The sequence below is a fragment of the Podarcis cretensis genome (genome assembly GCF_951804945.1).
Source record: "Podarcis cretensis genome assembly, chromosome: 2".
In the NCBI taxonomy this organism is placed as follows: domain Eukaryota; kingdom Metazoa; phylum Chordata; class Lepidosauria; order Squamata; family Lacertidae; genus Podarcis; species Podarcis cretensis.
The window spans coordinates 18,670,110-18,685,906 of record NC_137171.1 but is presented as its reverse complement, the minus strand read 5'-3'; the positions used below and the strand labels follow the sequence as shown (position 1 = coordinate 18,685,906).

The following is a 15,797-nucleotide window of genomic DNA, read 5'->3' as shown; positions in this document are numbered from 1 at the left end:
AAACCTGTTCTGCTCTTCGGCTTCTTCCACGTGTTTTCCTTCCATTTTGTTTAGCTACGTTGTTTTGGTTTCGAGATCTTGTCCGCTTCATAGATCAGTCATGGCCAAAGTTGGCCCTCCAGCTGTTTTGGGACTACAACTCCCATCATCCCTCGCTAACAGGACCAGTGGTCAGGGATGATGGGAACTGTAGTCCCAAAAACAGCTGGAGGGCCAACTTTGGCCATGCCTGGCATAGATATATTTTTCATGAGTTTCGGGTATAGCAATGATAGATTGAATAATATCCAAGTTTGTGACTGCAATGCACCTTTCAATCAGGGCTGAGTTTACAACACAGGATAATAATAATTTAATAACAATTTATTATTTATACCCCGCCCATCTGGTGAAGTGAGCTGTTTCAGTTGGCAACATGGGAGCGTGTGTGTTAGATAAAGGCAGGAATTGGTGTCTGAGTGATGCAGTAAGGCTTTTACAAATAAAATGGGATCGTTCAGCTCGGACACTGAGATCTAGCACCGAGGGCCTTCTGGCGGTTCCCTCATTGTGAGAAGTGAAGTTACAGGGAACCAGACAGAGGGCCTTCTCGGTAGTGGCGCCCGCCCTGTGGAACGCCCTCCCTTCAGATGTGAAGGAAATAAGCAGCTATCTTCTTTTTAAAAGACATCTGAAGGCAGCCCTGTTTAGGGAAGTTTTTAATATTTAATGCTGTATTGTTTTTAACACTTGACTGAAAGCCACCCAGAGTGGCCGGGGAAACTCAGCCAGATGGGTGGGGTATAAATAATAAATTATTATTATATTATTATTATTACTATTATTATTATTATTATTATTATTATTATTATTATGATAATTCCAGATGAAGCAACGTAGTGTGTGCTCTCTGTGTGCACCATTTGGGCTTCACTTCAGGCAACATAATGTTTTGGACTGGCACTATTTTTAAGGAAAGGACAAATCTGGACTCCTATAGCAATGCCTGCACTATTTGGGTGCCAAAACCCCTTGCCTACAACCAGTATTGGAGTGTATGATGAGGCACAGTTGCCCTCTCAATACTGACCCACCTAGAGGAGGGGTAAGGTGGGACAGAGAGGCTGGGTCAACTAGGATATCAGGTTATGCCAAGGATCTTAAAAGCACCTCACATCTGGCAGTGAGACTCACGATATGTCATAATTCCAATTTTATTCTAGCACAGCTGTTATTGATGTGACTGGAGTGTTTAGCCCTCCGATTTCGTGTCTCCCCATGAGAAAATTGCTTTGACTATACTATCGGTATATTACAAAAAAAACATCACCACAATCATAGAACCCAGCAAGATATTATTCAATTAGTTTTTATCTTGGTGCTTCAAAGGAACAGACTAGAGCTGTGTTTCCAATGGTTTGGTGTTTCAAAGGAACGTGCTCCAACAGTTTGGTAACCAAAGTCCCGCTGACTGAACTGTCACGACTTAAATTTAAGAAGTTACATTTCAGCTCAGCACCTTAATTTTACAGATATGTATTGCTGTTATAATTCAGAGAGCAGTTCAGCTGGAGGCTGATTTTGCTACCTGCATGAAAGATAACACATTGGTCACTAGGGCTGGGCGATATCTGGTTTTCAACATCGTGATATATCAACAGCTAAACTTCACAGTATCACGATGTCTGAACTAAGGATGGAGCTATGGCTGGCTTCACGTTTTTTCCCACACAGTGAATTTTTTGTGGCACCTCCTCCTGCGATCCGCTACCCCTTGCATGAGGCAGGGGAGAACTGTGCTGGCAGAGGTCACAGGGGCTGCAGGATTCGAGAAAATCATTGGCATACACACACACACAGAAAAATTTCATGATTTGAGATACAGTATTATTTGCTCTATAAGACTCACTTTTTCCCTCCTAAAAAGTAAGGGGAAATGTGCGTGCGTCTTATGGAGCGAATGCAGGCTGCGCAGCTATCACAGAAGCCAGAACAGCAAAAAGGATTGCTGCTTTCACTGCACAGCGATCCCTCTTGCTGTTCTGGCTTCTGAGATTCAGAATATTTTTTTCCTTGTTTTCCTCCTCCAAAAACTAGGTGCGTCTTGTGGTCTGGTGCGTCTTTTAGAGCGAAAAATAAGGTATATTGCCAGGTTAAAAATTATGAAACTGATATCACGATATGGACTTCAGACAGGTTTGGGACGATATATCGCCCAGCCCTAGTGACCACATTTATTAAAACATGCACCTCACATGTAGATCGCATTTTTATATTGCCAGAAGCCTTTTAACCACCCCACTCCCTACTAACATAAACATTTCATTTTTGTCCACTGTTTTCCAGATAATGCTATTAATTGCATTCAGACATTTGATAGCGCTACTCACTTGATGAAGTATTTGATTCCATCTGCTGTATAGGCCTCTTCCCATCCATAAGGCAGACCTAGATGGATGTCGGGGGGGGGGGGAACAAAATAAAAACCCATCACAAATCTCAGTCAGCACTTTCAAGCATAACATGGATCTGCATTTCTGAAGGGACACCTGTTATAAATATGCACTCCGATAATGAAAAGTTAGGTATGAATCAATAAATAATAATTTATTTATTATTTATGACAATATTCATATACATTAGGTACAATATAGAGGTGATATGCATTTTAAAAAACACAACCTAAAACTAATGCAACAGTATAAAGGCATATATAAAAGGAGGGGGGAAATTGATACAGAGAATGCATGGGCAAAAAGATAAGTCTCTGCAAGACAACTGAAGCAACTGATGTTTGCTGTTTCACAAATGGCAGAGAGCAGTGGCGTAGCGTGGGTTGTCAGCACCCGGGGCAAGGCAAGTAATTTGCGCCCCCTAACCTATGGATTTGCGCCCCCTAACCCATGGATTTGCGCCCCCTAACCCATGGATTTGGCCCCCTAACCCTAACCCCCAGATGTTGCGCCCGGTGCGGCCGGCCCCCCCTGCACCCCCCACGCTACGCCACTGGCAGAGAGAATGGCATTCTGCAGTACAGGGACAGCAGGAGAAAGCTGCTGTTTTCAGGTCCCCACCCTGATAGTCTGTAAGGTGTAGTGCCTGAAGTAAAATTTCCCCAGATAATCTCAGTGATCCTACAAGTCTCTGCAGGGACAGGAGGTCTGTCAGCTGACCGAGCCCCAAGAAATATGTGTGAGAGAGAGACAGAGAGAGAATCTATATGTATATTTGAATGATTTTCCATATGTTTGTGTGTGTGTGTGTGTGTGTGTGTCTTTTTTCAGCTGAATCTTGCTGGAGCAGCTGCCGAGACCATATAACACCAGTCTTGAAAGACCTACGTTGGCTCCCAATACATTTCTGAGCACAATTCAAAGTGTTAGTGCTGACCTTTAAAGCCCTAAATGGCCTTGGTCCAGTATACCTGAAGGAGCGTCTCCACCCCCATCGTTCAGCCCAGACACTGAGGTCCACCTCTGAGGGCCTTCTGGTGGTTCCCTCACTGTGAGCACTGAAGTTACAGGGAACCAGGCAGAGGGCCTTCTTGGTAGTGGCGCCCACCCTGTGGAACGCCCTCCCATCAGATGTCAAAAATAAACAACTATCTGATGTTTAGAAGACAGCTGAAGGCAGCCCTGTTTAGGGAAGTTTTTAATGACTGATGTTTTAATGCATTTTATTTTTTTTTGTTGGAAGTTGCCCAGAGTAGCTGGGGAAACCCAGCCAGATGGGCGGGGTATAAGTAATAAATTAAATAGCACTCTCACGCATGTGTGTATACACACACACCACAATTCATTTAATAATTGTAAACAGTGCTATTTTTCTTGAAAAAGAGGTGCCGGAACTCACCACAAACTCCTCCCTCATTCTCTTAAAATGGCAATGATGCCCACCTGAGAGGTGCCAGAACTAGGTTCCGGCAAGTTCTGGCTCAAAAAAGAAAGAAAGAAAGAAAGAAAGAAAGAAAGGGAAAAAGCCCTGATTGTAAACCTGTTTTTTTTTATGCTTTAGTAAAGTGTCCTTCAAGGTAATTGCATTCAGCAGCCGTTAGCACTGTACTGTCAATGAAGTACTTGATTCGATCCCAGAAACTGTCAATACACAGCCAGAAGCGTGAATTCTGAGAACTGTCTGATTATTAAACGGCCAGGTGTTACCATATATAACGGTGTCATCTAAAATGAGTGGCAAACTGTCACCCCCCAATAATTACAAATCAAACACTTGCTTCTTTGGTAGCTGCCTCTCCAGCCATAACAATATTATCGTGGACTTCTCTTGAAGAATCAAAGATTACGTTTTCCAAAGGTCTCAGAAACAGGTAAGTTTAGGAGCAGTGCTGGGGAAACCGTGGGCCTTCCAGATGTTGTTGGACTCCTTTTTAAGTTTATTTGGTTTTTTAAATTAAAAATTTACAGTCACGTATCCAACTTACAAGGGAGGCAGGTGGCGCTGTGGGTTAAAGCCTCAGCGCCTAGGACTTGCCGATCGAAAGGTCGGCGGTTCGAATCCCTGCGGCGGGGTGCGCTCCCGCTGCTCGGTCCCAGCGCCTGCCAACCTAGCAGTTCGAAAGCACCTCCGGGTGCAAGTAGATAAATAGGGACCGCTTACCAGCGGGAAGGTAAACGGTGTTTCCGTGTGCGGCTCTGGCTCGCCAGAGCAGCGATGTCACGCTGGCCACGTGACCCGGAAGTGTCTCCGGACAACGCTGGCCCCTGGCCTCTTAAGTGAGATGGGCGCACAACCCCAGAGTCTGTCAAGACTGGCCCGTACGGGCAGGGGTACCTTTACCTTTACTTATCCAACTTACAACATAAAGACAAGAATCCAAGGAATCTCTTGGACTTCCCTCCTTTCTTCTTCTTCTTTGGCGATCACTCATAAACATGTAAGATTGTCTTCCATAAACACAGTTTTAAAAACGAGTTCGTAAGTGACTGTGGAGGCCAATTCTGGCTTCACACATCCTTCCACAGTGGGGACATTGGTTTCCAGGCAGGAGTTGATCACGGTTAGGGTTTGTCAAGCGTGCCTTCCTCTTAGCACGTTTCTTTCTTGCGTCCTGAGTTTGAGTGTCTTCAAAGCCCATGACACATTTGGTAAAGGCTGCTCTCCAATTGGAGGTCCTATTGTTAATCATTTCCTCCTGCATCTTTTGTGATAATCCAAAATCTTTTACCTCTCCGTTGTGTCCAAAATTCACCATTAAACTACAAGTGTTATTCCAATCCTACCAGAAGAATCAGAGATCAGGAAGACCAAAATTTTAATAAGGAATGGGGAAAATGTATAATTTATCTTAAAAACCATTGTAAACAGCTAAAACCGTTAGTAGGATTGGAATAACACTCGTCGTTTAATGGTGAATTTTGGACACAGTGGAGATGTAAAAAGATTTGGATTATCAGAAAAGATGAAGGAGGAAATGATTAAAAATACGACCTACAAACGGAAGGAGGGAAGTCCAATAGATTCTTTGGAATCTTGTTTTTATGTTGTATATGTTTGGATATGTGATTGTAAAACTTTAATCTGAAAAACCAAATAAATAAATCTATATAAAAAAGAAGATGGCAGGCAAACGGGGAGTAAGGAGGGAGAGGAGAAGGCTTGGGGGGGCTTGTTTTGGCCCCCTTTCTGGGGTATGGGCCCCAGCAGGTATCTGACGCCAGCTTCGAGTTCCAATCCTGCTCCCAAGGAGAAAGAGTTGGAAACGCAAATTGCAGGCTTGCTCTACAGACAGCATCTAATTTTCTCCTGCACTGAGCACGGATTTCCTCATGAAGTGAAATGTTTCATCGCGCAGTTCATGAGCGTACATATTTCAGCTGGTGTACACAAACCCAGACCTTGACTCCTTACGAGCTTGCTATTCATTCGACAAAGGGCTGCATTTACAGACTGGAATGCTGGCAACTTATACAATGCCTGTTGATGGAAAACAACCCTCTTTCCCCCTCCGCTTTGCTTTCAGCCGACTCTCGGAAAGGGGCCCTGAAAGCTTCTGCAGGCTTTTTGTGCGCCGCAGACTGTTTCCAAAGCGCACAAAGCCATGGAGTTACAAGTGCACAGCTTAATTTGTAGGTTTGTGCCCCAAGTGCCAATTTGAAAAGAAATTCCTCCGTGATAATATTCCAGCCTTGATTGAATTTCTGTCTGGAGAAAGGAGCTTGGTTTCAACTGGGCAATTGACACAGGCTATAAATAACCAAGCAATGCAAGCGTTTTCAGGGAAAGTTAGCTAAGTGAGAAAGCAAATAGTTGCCTAGGATGAAACAAGGGAGTGACCAAGCTAATGTATTTTCACTTTTTGGTGCAAGCGATGTGCTCGTTGTCGTGACCCAACAAGAGACCCAAACAGATCTCTACCTCCCTGTCGGAAAGATAATAGCCAAGCAGAAGCAAGAGAAGCTACAGATCTATCAGGCTCTCTCTCTTTAAAATAAGAAAGTGTGGCAACCAGTCCACTTCAGTGTCAAGGGCCACCTTCTCACAGCGTTCAAAATTTGACAGGAGCATTTTGTACCTGGCTATCGGCTGTTTGCAAGCGAGCGAAGATGCCTTGGCACCAGGGTGACACCTGATGTCTCCACCATTTGGAGGCGCATGCGTGGGGACGCTTGGATCCTGACTGTTTTCGCACACAAGCAACACATCCTGTAGAATTCTATCCGTGATATTTTATCTGCACAATCAGAATGAATTTCAGGAACCAAAAACATGACTCTCGAGCCGTTTGGCCCAAATATGGCAGCTAGGAAATTCCATTTTGGCAACTGTTAAGAAGGGTTTAAGGGGCCATTTGGTGCTTAGCTTATATATTTTGAGTTTCTAGCACTGCTTTCTCATTTCCACGCCACCTTGACGAGACTTAGCACTGCACTCTCTGTGGGAGCCAGTGTGGTGTAGTGGTTAAGAGCGGTGGACTCGTAATCTGGTGAACCGGGTTCGCTTCCCCGCTCCTCCACATGCAGCTGCTGGGTGACCTTGGGCTAGCCATACTTCTCTGAAGTCTCTCAGCCTCACTCACCTTACAGATGTTTGTTGTGGGGGAGGAAGGGAAAGGAGATTGTTAGCCGCTTTGAGACTCCTTAAGGGGAGTGAAAGGCAGGATATCAAGTCCAAACTCTTCTTCTTCTTCAAGCTGGGGAGAGTTATGAACGTTAGTGAAGTGCTGCGGACATGACAAGATTCCTCCTCCCTTGCCAGCAGCACACAGCAGCTGAATGGAGCGCTGTGTTAGGCTGTGTTAGGGTTGGACTAGATGACTACTGGGTCCCTTCCAACTCTACAATTCTATGATTTTATGAGATTTTATGAGAAGTTCCACAAGTTATACCACTCTGCTTGGCCTACTGCCCCTCTGGTGTTTAGAGTTGTATTTCTCCAGCAGGAAATAAAGATGAAAAGCCCCTAATAATATACTGACTTGGAAAACACACCCCACATGACATCATTCAATACTATTTCAATAACAATCCATACATCCTGTGCCCATTTTGCACTCCTTGAACGTAAGCGTCCTACTCTGCTTACACAATGCTGCTTTGGTACTCCTGCCTGCCCTTCCTTCACCCTGTTCATAAATGCACACCCCTCGCTTAGGAACGCAACATGAAGCAGTGACTTGCGTGCCTGAGTTATGTGGCATGCCAAGCGCTGAAGATGGTGTTTTCATTTCCTTGCAAACGCAGTGCTCTTCGACAGAGGCGATTCAGACATTTAGCTTGGACCTGCCAAGTAAATAAGTGATGACAGATGGAACGATACAGAAGCACACGTCAGCCTACCCAGACTCTTCCTGCTTTTTCCGCACTGTTCCACTCTGAATTGGCAACCTGATGACCAAATTCAGAACCATTTCCTACTACAGCGGTACCTCGGGTTACGAACGCTTTGGGTTATGAATACTTTGTGTTACGAACTCTGCAAATCCGGAGGTAGGTGCTCCAGGTTGTGAACTTTGCCCTGGGATACGAATGTAATCCACTTCTGGGGCCACAGGAGGCCTATGTAGGGAATGTGCGCCTTGTGTTAAGAACGCTTTGGGCAGCTTTCCACTCCAATGGACCCTTCAGTGAAAGCAGTGAATGTCCCATGTGGGTATCTGGAGGTGGTTGGTGGTGGATGGCAGTGAACAGATTGAGGTTGAATCTCGACAAGACAGAAGTACTGTTTCTGGGGGATGGGAAGGTGTGGGGGACTCCCTGTTCCTGAATGGAGTAACTATGGTCCTGAAGGACCAGGTGCACAACCTGGGGGTCATTTGGGACTTGCAGCTGTCCATGGAGGTTCAGGTCAATTCTGTGTCCAGGGCAGCTGTCTGCCAGCTTCATCTGGTACACTGCTCTGGTTATCTCCTGCTTGGATGACTGCAATGCGCTCTATGTGGGGCTACCTTTGGAGGTGACTTGGAAACTACAACTAATCCAGAACGTGGCAGCTAAACTGAAGGAAGACGATGAAGATTTTAAGATGGATTCTCTCTTCAAGCAGAGGACTAAGGAGGCCAAGTAATCGGAGTGTGTCCCTGTAACATGCCCTAGAATCAACTTCACGGCACATGGCAGATGGCTCAGGCAGATGCTTAGTTACGGGAAGTGCTTCCTGGAGGCAGAAAGCTTGAGGACCACAGACTCAGGGGCTAGATTTGACATGTCCCCAGAAGTAAGTGCATCCATTAGGTCTCGGTGAATACAGCAAGGATGTATGCACAGATTCTCCAATTCCCGTTGCTGCTGCAGTGACATGGAAGGTCCTCATTTCAGCACAACTAACGCCCCCCGCCTTCTTGTACAGCAGGAAATGGAGGAATGCAAGCAACCGACATAGAAAGAATCCTGGTCTCCTTTCATGCTTAAGAGCTCGACTCGATGGAAACTGACAACAGCTCCGCGCAGCATGGAAGCGGCTGGTACAAAGGAGGGTTGGGCTGATCTCTCTTCTTGCTCTCCCTCCATGGAAACGTGAAAGCCAGCAGGTCTCCAGCTTCATTTCCCGCCGAGCGGTGCTAATATCCACAATCTGCGAAGGGAGAAGAGCCCTAGAAATACGAAACTCCAGGGCTCCCTCCCTCTGTCCTTCCCCTACTAGTACTTGTCTTCCACTGAAGTGTGTGCATGCGCCACATGCCAACTTTCCACTCCAGGAAGCAGAGCTGGTGTTCCATTCTCCTGCCCCAGCTGTGTTATTCTGGGATACGACTCCACTTTGACACCCACATGGAAGACCTGTGACTTGGAGGCGTACGCTTTCCTTCCATTTCCCCACTTGCCTCTACGCCTGCTCATTGCGGATCATTTCTAGGAGGAGATGCTGTCTGCTGGAAAGCCGTCCCTTTTGTTCCTCCCTGGCTTGTCACTATTGATTCCATTGCTCTTGGCTGCCTGTTGACTTTCTCGGCTGCATTCCTCCCTTTAATAAAGTGGGTCAGAGCTTGGCACTGAGAAAGTGCGTTTTCTGGGCCTGGTGAGAGACTCTTCAACCCCCACCCCCACCCCAACAGCATACAGACCACATGTCACGCAAACGTCTGTCCATTATGGAGGAATATGGATTTCTTAGAGCTTGCATTTATGAGACTTGTATGAGATAAATTGCACAACCTTATAGATGTCTACTCTAAAGTGAGTTCCTCCCCAGCTTACTCCCAGGTGAGTGGGCACAGGATTGCAGCTACAGTTACAAATATTTCACAAAAGGAAAAGGGGGGTGCTTAATTAAAACAGTAACTGCCAATTCCTTTGTGAACGGTATTTATTTGGATTAATTGCTCTTCCAATCCCAAAGGGAGCTATGATTCAGGGACAGAGCATTTGATTTGCACACAGAATGGGGTCAATCTCCAATTTAGGGGTAACAGGGGATACAAATGGCCTCTGGACTAAGGGGGTAAAGAAGGCATCCCCAACCTGCGGCCCTCCAGATGTTTTGGCCTACAACTCCCATGATTCCTAGCTAACAGGACCAGTGGTCAGGGATAATGGGAATTGTAGTCCAAAACATCTGGAGGGCTGAAGGTTGGGGATGCCTGAGGTAAAGGAACACATAGCGCGATGGTATCAGATCAGATGCTGCACTCTATTGCACATCACTGAAGAATGCTGAAAGAAAACACAGATCACTAGCAGCAGATCACCACACCAGGCATTATGTATGACACCCACGTACTCTGTTTTGGATTACTGTGACATCTGGCTTTCAGTTTGTTTAATCTAGGGTTTCTCCAACTTGAGTTTCCAGCTGTTGCTGGACTACAACTCCCATCATTCCTAGTTAGCTAGACCAGGTAAAGGTAAAGGACCCCTGACAGTTAAGTCCAGTCGCAGACGACTCGGGTTGCAGCGCTCATCTCATTTTACAGTCCATGGGAGCTGGCGTTTGTCCGCAGACAGTTTTTCCAGATTATGTGGCCAGCATGACTGAGCTGCTTCTGAAGAAACCAGAGCAGCACCTTCCCGCCGGAGCGGTACCTATTTATCTACTTGCACTGGTGTGCTTTTGAACTGCTAGGTTGGCAGGAGCTGAGACCGAGCAACGGGAGCTCACCCCGTCATGGGGATTCGAACCGCTGACCTTATGATCGGCAAGCCCAAGAGGCTCAGTGGTTTAGACCACAGTGCCACTCGGGATAATGGGAATTGTAGTCCCCCACAAAACAGTCAGAAACCTAAGTTTGGGAAACCCTTGAGGTTAAAGTTCTTTGTTTGCACCAAGAAATCCCGTGGTGATTTTAACTTCAGGCAACTGTTTTTGGTAGCAATTAAAGCAAGGTTTTACAAGGTTTCAGTAACCCGGTTTGAAAATCACCATGGGTGCTGGGATATCAAGAATCCTGTTCCACACTTTTCGCAAAAGTGGGCAGCCATTATCTATCTCACAGAAGACATTCTGACCTGTTCCTTTCGTGCAATTCTCACCAAATAACAGCCTTACCTAAGGCATTGATTTGTTTTTGCAGACACTCATTAGTGTTGCTTTTTGTTTCCTCACAGAAAGATTCACACAACTGCTGCTTGAATAAATCCAAGGAAGCATTTTTGAATCTACAGTTGTACCTTGGAAGTCGAACGGAATCTGTTCTGGAAGTGTGTTCGACTTCCAAAATGTTCAGAAACCAAAGCGCAGCTTCTAATTGGCTGCAGGAAGCTCCTGCAGCCAATCAGAAGCCGCGGAAGCCCCATCGGATGTTCAGCTTCCAAAAATAGTTTGTAAACCGGAACAGTGACTTCCAGGTTTGCAGCGTTCGGGAGCCAAAACGCTTGAGAACTAAGCTGTTTGAAAACCAAAATACATCTGCACTGGTCCTTCAAATTTGGCTGGAGAAACTCTCAAGGGAGAGAATCTTGTTGGCATAAGGAACAGAGCCCTTTTCTGATGTAGCTAGAGACTCTTGGTGTCTTCTTGAGCAAGAACTGCAAGTGACCTTGTTGACTTCAGAAAACAGGTATCCCACCCAACCCTGTTTTTGGGGGGATGGTTATTAGTGTATCCACAGATGGCTGCTCTACACTGATAGGGAAATGTGGGAAAACCTTTTGTGATCTTATAGAGCCGTTTATGCTGGACAGACTGCATAGCCTACACTGGTTTTACAGCAAGGAGACTGGGTTTTGAACGGATATTTTTTTCCACTCTTAAGTTGATTTCTCCACAATCCCACATCAGTTTGCAATCTATATATTTTTTCAAGCACCTCATGAAAATTCAGCCGCGCGCTGGTGTGAATTTTTCCTAACCTCATATATTTGGATGCCATCTGGCCTAACATGTTTAACAAAGCAATTTCCCCCTAATGTAACAACCTTTTGTGTAATTTCCACTAACACATGCATTTCAATCTACACTTTACGCTAGTAAATGAATTTTTGCACACATTATTTGGTGGGACAGCTGGACTGCAAAATTCGGAGAAGCGTCAGTTTCAAAGGATGGCCATGTTTTGATTTGCATATGGTTTTGAAAAGGGTGAGTTAGGCAGGTTTGCCTATAAAAGCAAGCTGAACCAAATTTCTCCCTTAACCACAGCTGCCAAGTCATACAAAACCCCAGGTACTTCACACTAAGAGCAACTCACCATTACAAGATATGGGGAAAAGATTCAAGATCCAAGTTTGAGAAATAAAATGTGTGCCTGCAAGTTTGCGTGCCTCTCTGTTTTTTAAAAGATGCTTCTATCTCTCTCTCTCTCTGCCTAAACAAATATGTATTCTCATCTTAATAAGGCTCTGCTAAAGGGACATTCCATTCTCTTTTGTCTGCATTGCAAATTCCATTTTAAGCAGTGGATTGACTTCTTTGTTGTTGCTGCTGGTTTGGAGGAGATGGTGCGTCACAAACGGAGACATCAAGGACACCAAGTCTGAGTGTTTGATGTTGTCGCCCCAAACACCCACATCTCCACAGGCCTTACGTTTCAAGACAGCATTGAGGGACAGGAAAAGCCTTATGCTCAACCACGTTTTGTGGCTAACATGCATCTCAAAGCCATATCAGCTCAAGGAGAAAGAACATGAACGCACATTAGTTAACAGTTTCCCCCTTGAAAGTTCTCAGACTCATTTGCCCTTAGCCTTGCAATGTACAGAAGTATTGCTAATGAGGAACTGTGACTGAGAGGAGCATAAATGTGCTTTAAAAATGTGTATAAATATTGTCCCTTTAACTTACTGTCCTGAATATTAACAGGGAGGCGTTTGTCTTCCGAGAAAATCACCGGCACCATAAACAAGATAAAATAAAATGCTGACTAGAAAGGCAGCGTGTCCCAGTCAAACAGTAGCCTTTCACAATTTAAAACCAGAGCATCCATCATAGATCTGGACAGTTATTCAAATCAAAAGTGGAGGAAAACCCCAGCTGTGACAATTTTTTAAAATTGAAAGAAATGAGCACACCCAGAACCGAGCAATAAATCATTTTTTCTTGCTCTACAGACGGCACTCACAAACAACTGATTGTACTCAACTGTTGCATTCAACAAGCTGAAACCAACGACGTTTGTAGCGTGTACTTAAAGCTAAGTATGTCAAAAAGCACCCCTGAGTACACATTTACATGAAGAGAACGTAATTTAAATTAAAGACCATTTTTTCCTTATTCCCAGCTCTTTGCCCGCTTGACTCTTATTCTCTATAGTGACACAGGGGGCTGGGCCAGTAAGCCACAGGGCGCTCTGTTGAAAACCCTCTAGCTGCCTTTGCTTATAGTTAATATTATGCAGAAAAGCCAAACCTTCATAACCCAGTGCTAGTCAACACAATTGGCATCAGAGGTCGGTTGTTGAACTCTCAACACCGGCCTTCCCAATCTGACAGTGTCCAGATATTGTAGAGTACAAGCAGAGTAGCAGTGTGGTGCTGTGGTTAGAGTTCTGGACTAGGACCTGGTAGGTAAAGGTAACGGTAAAGGTACCCCTGACCATTAGTCCAATCGTGACCGACTCTGGGGTTGCGGCGCTCCTCTCGCTTTATTGGCCGAGGGAGCCGGCGTACAGCTTCCGGGTCATGTGGCCAGCATGACTAAGCTGCTTCTGGCGAACCAGAGCAGCGCATGGAAATCCTGTTTACCTTCCCACCAGAGCGGTACCTATTTATCTACTTGCACTTTAATGTGCTTTTGAACTGCTAGGTTGGGAGGAGCAGGGACCAAGCAACGGGAGCTCACCCCATCGCGGGGATTCGAACTGCCGACCTTCTGATCGGCAAGTCCTAGGCTCTGTAGTTTAACCCACAGCACCACCTTAGATCTGGTAGATCAGGGTTCAAATCTTCGCTTAGACATGAAGCTCACTGGGTGACCTTGCGAGTTGTAGTGTAAAACATCTGGAGGGAACCGAAATGGGAAAGTCTGTTCTACCTCCTATTTTCTTGGATGGAAGAAAAATCAGATAGATAGATGATAGATAGATAGAGAACATCCATAGTTCAACTTGAATCAGAACTCACAGTGTCAGGGACTGGGCAGAAGAGGAATGGTGGAGACCGCCTCCCCAGCCTGACCCTTCCAGAGAAGAAGAAGACAGTTCAGAATGACAATAGGGGTTTGAGGGGGATCACAGCTCAGAGGCAGATGAGGTGAAAAGCTGGGAAATAATGGGAGAGGAGGAAGACAAAAGAACCAGAGAGGGGACAGCTGACGGACACAGTGTCTTTAGAAAGCATTCCAGACCCCCTCTCTCCCAGAACCCAGAGAGCATTGAAAGTAGGAGAGCAGAGAGCTCAGAGGCAGAAGGCTCTTCTCAGCACCCATAGTGATGACGCATGAAGGGAGAGAGGGAAGGGGTGGAGACTCGAGGCAATGCCATTATTCCAAGAGGCTGCACTTCCAAGCCTCTCTCTGTGAATATTGAATAAAAAGCTATTGGTGAGAACTTTCCTTGTCTTATCCGTTCCTGGCAACCTGACACACAGGGGCTTAGACCCACCAAACTTATTTTTAATGCCAGAGCTCAGATGTGGGATAAGTTGAGCCTCTTGGAGCACATTCACAGTGTCCTCTCTGGGTTATGCGAGTAATCAGAACCAGCCCACACACAAACAACAGTTCACAAGACAGAGGATGCTGCATCTCAACAGGACTGCAGGTCAGTACCTCTCATTTTAGCTATCAGCCACTAGGGACAACTCAGAGCTTTCTGGGTTAGTGGAGTTTGTAACCTGAAGCGTATGTAACCTGAAGTGTATGTAACCCAAGGTACCACTGTATCATGAAACATTAATGATGCAGCATCTGTTGTCTGGATTTCCCTTCCTGTTCAAATTAGACAAGGGCCAACCAAACTGGTATGCTAGCACCTGTTGAAAACTTTTATTTAGACAAGCCTTCCTGGGGGGAAGCCATGCTTCTTGTCAATTTCTGGGATTCAAAAATGCATTTTATACATATACAATGGTACCTTGGGTTACATACACTTCAGGTTACATACGCTTCAGGTTACAAACTCTGCTAACCCAGAAATAGTGCTTCAGGTTAAGAACTTTGTTTTGGGATGAGAACAGAAATCGTGCTCCGGCGGTGCGGCAACAGCAGGAGGCCCCATTTGCTAAAGTGGTGCTTCAGGTTAAGAACAGTTTCAGGTTAAGTACAGACCTCCAGAATGAATTAAGTACTTAACCCGAGGTACCACTGTGTGTGTGTGTATGTGTGTGTGTGTATATATCCATGTACCATGTATAAGACTAGGTTTTTTCTATAAAAAATAATGTCAAAAATTAGGGGGTGCCTTATACACAGGGCCATCTCCCCCCATTTTCTTAAATCTGAGTTCCCAAAATTAGGGGGCGTCTTATACATGGGGGCATCTTATAGAAGGAGAAATTTGTGTGTGTGTGTGCGTGCGTGAGAGTTTATTTTTTTTATGAAGTGATCAAGAAATTTTGCAAATAAAGAAAGAATGAAGTGTGCCCCTCAGACAGGTTGAGTGGGTGGGTGTCAGGAGACCCCCCAAAACAGCTCTATGGGGGAGTGGGCAGATCGTTCTATCAGGCAAGCAGAAATGCATATGCATATGCAGTGGTACCTTAGTTTTCAAACGTAATCCATTCCGGAAGACTGTTCAGCTTCCGAAACATTCGAGGAACAAAGGGCGGTCTACAATTGCAATGAGGAAAACCGGGGGGGGGGGGGGGGGGACTAATCGGAAGCCATTTGACTTCCGAGGTGCATTCAAAAATGGAAGCAATTACTTCTGGGTTTTCAGCGTTCGGGTTCTGAAAAGTTCAGGTTCTGAGATGCTCGAAAACCGAGGTTCCACTGTAGATATCATTTGCGCGACACTGAATTTCTCCCTACGTTCTCAGGTGCGCACTCTCTTT

At 45.4% G+C, this 15,797-nt stretch overlaps 1 protein-coding gene across 1 annotated transcript in view; it reads right to left on the bottom strand.

Moving 5' to 3' along the window:
- Positions 1-15,797, bottom strand: part of STXBP4 (syntaxin binding protein 4) — a 158,353-nt gene that overhangs the window by 27,952 nt on the left and 114,604 nt on the right. The window contains exon 17 of the mRNA XM_079965479.1: positions 2,370-2,427. Coding sequence (XP_079821605.1) covers positions 2,370-2,427 — 58 coding nt within the window. The remainder of the gene's footprint in view (positions 1-2,369; positions 2,428-15,797) is intronic.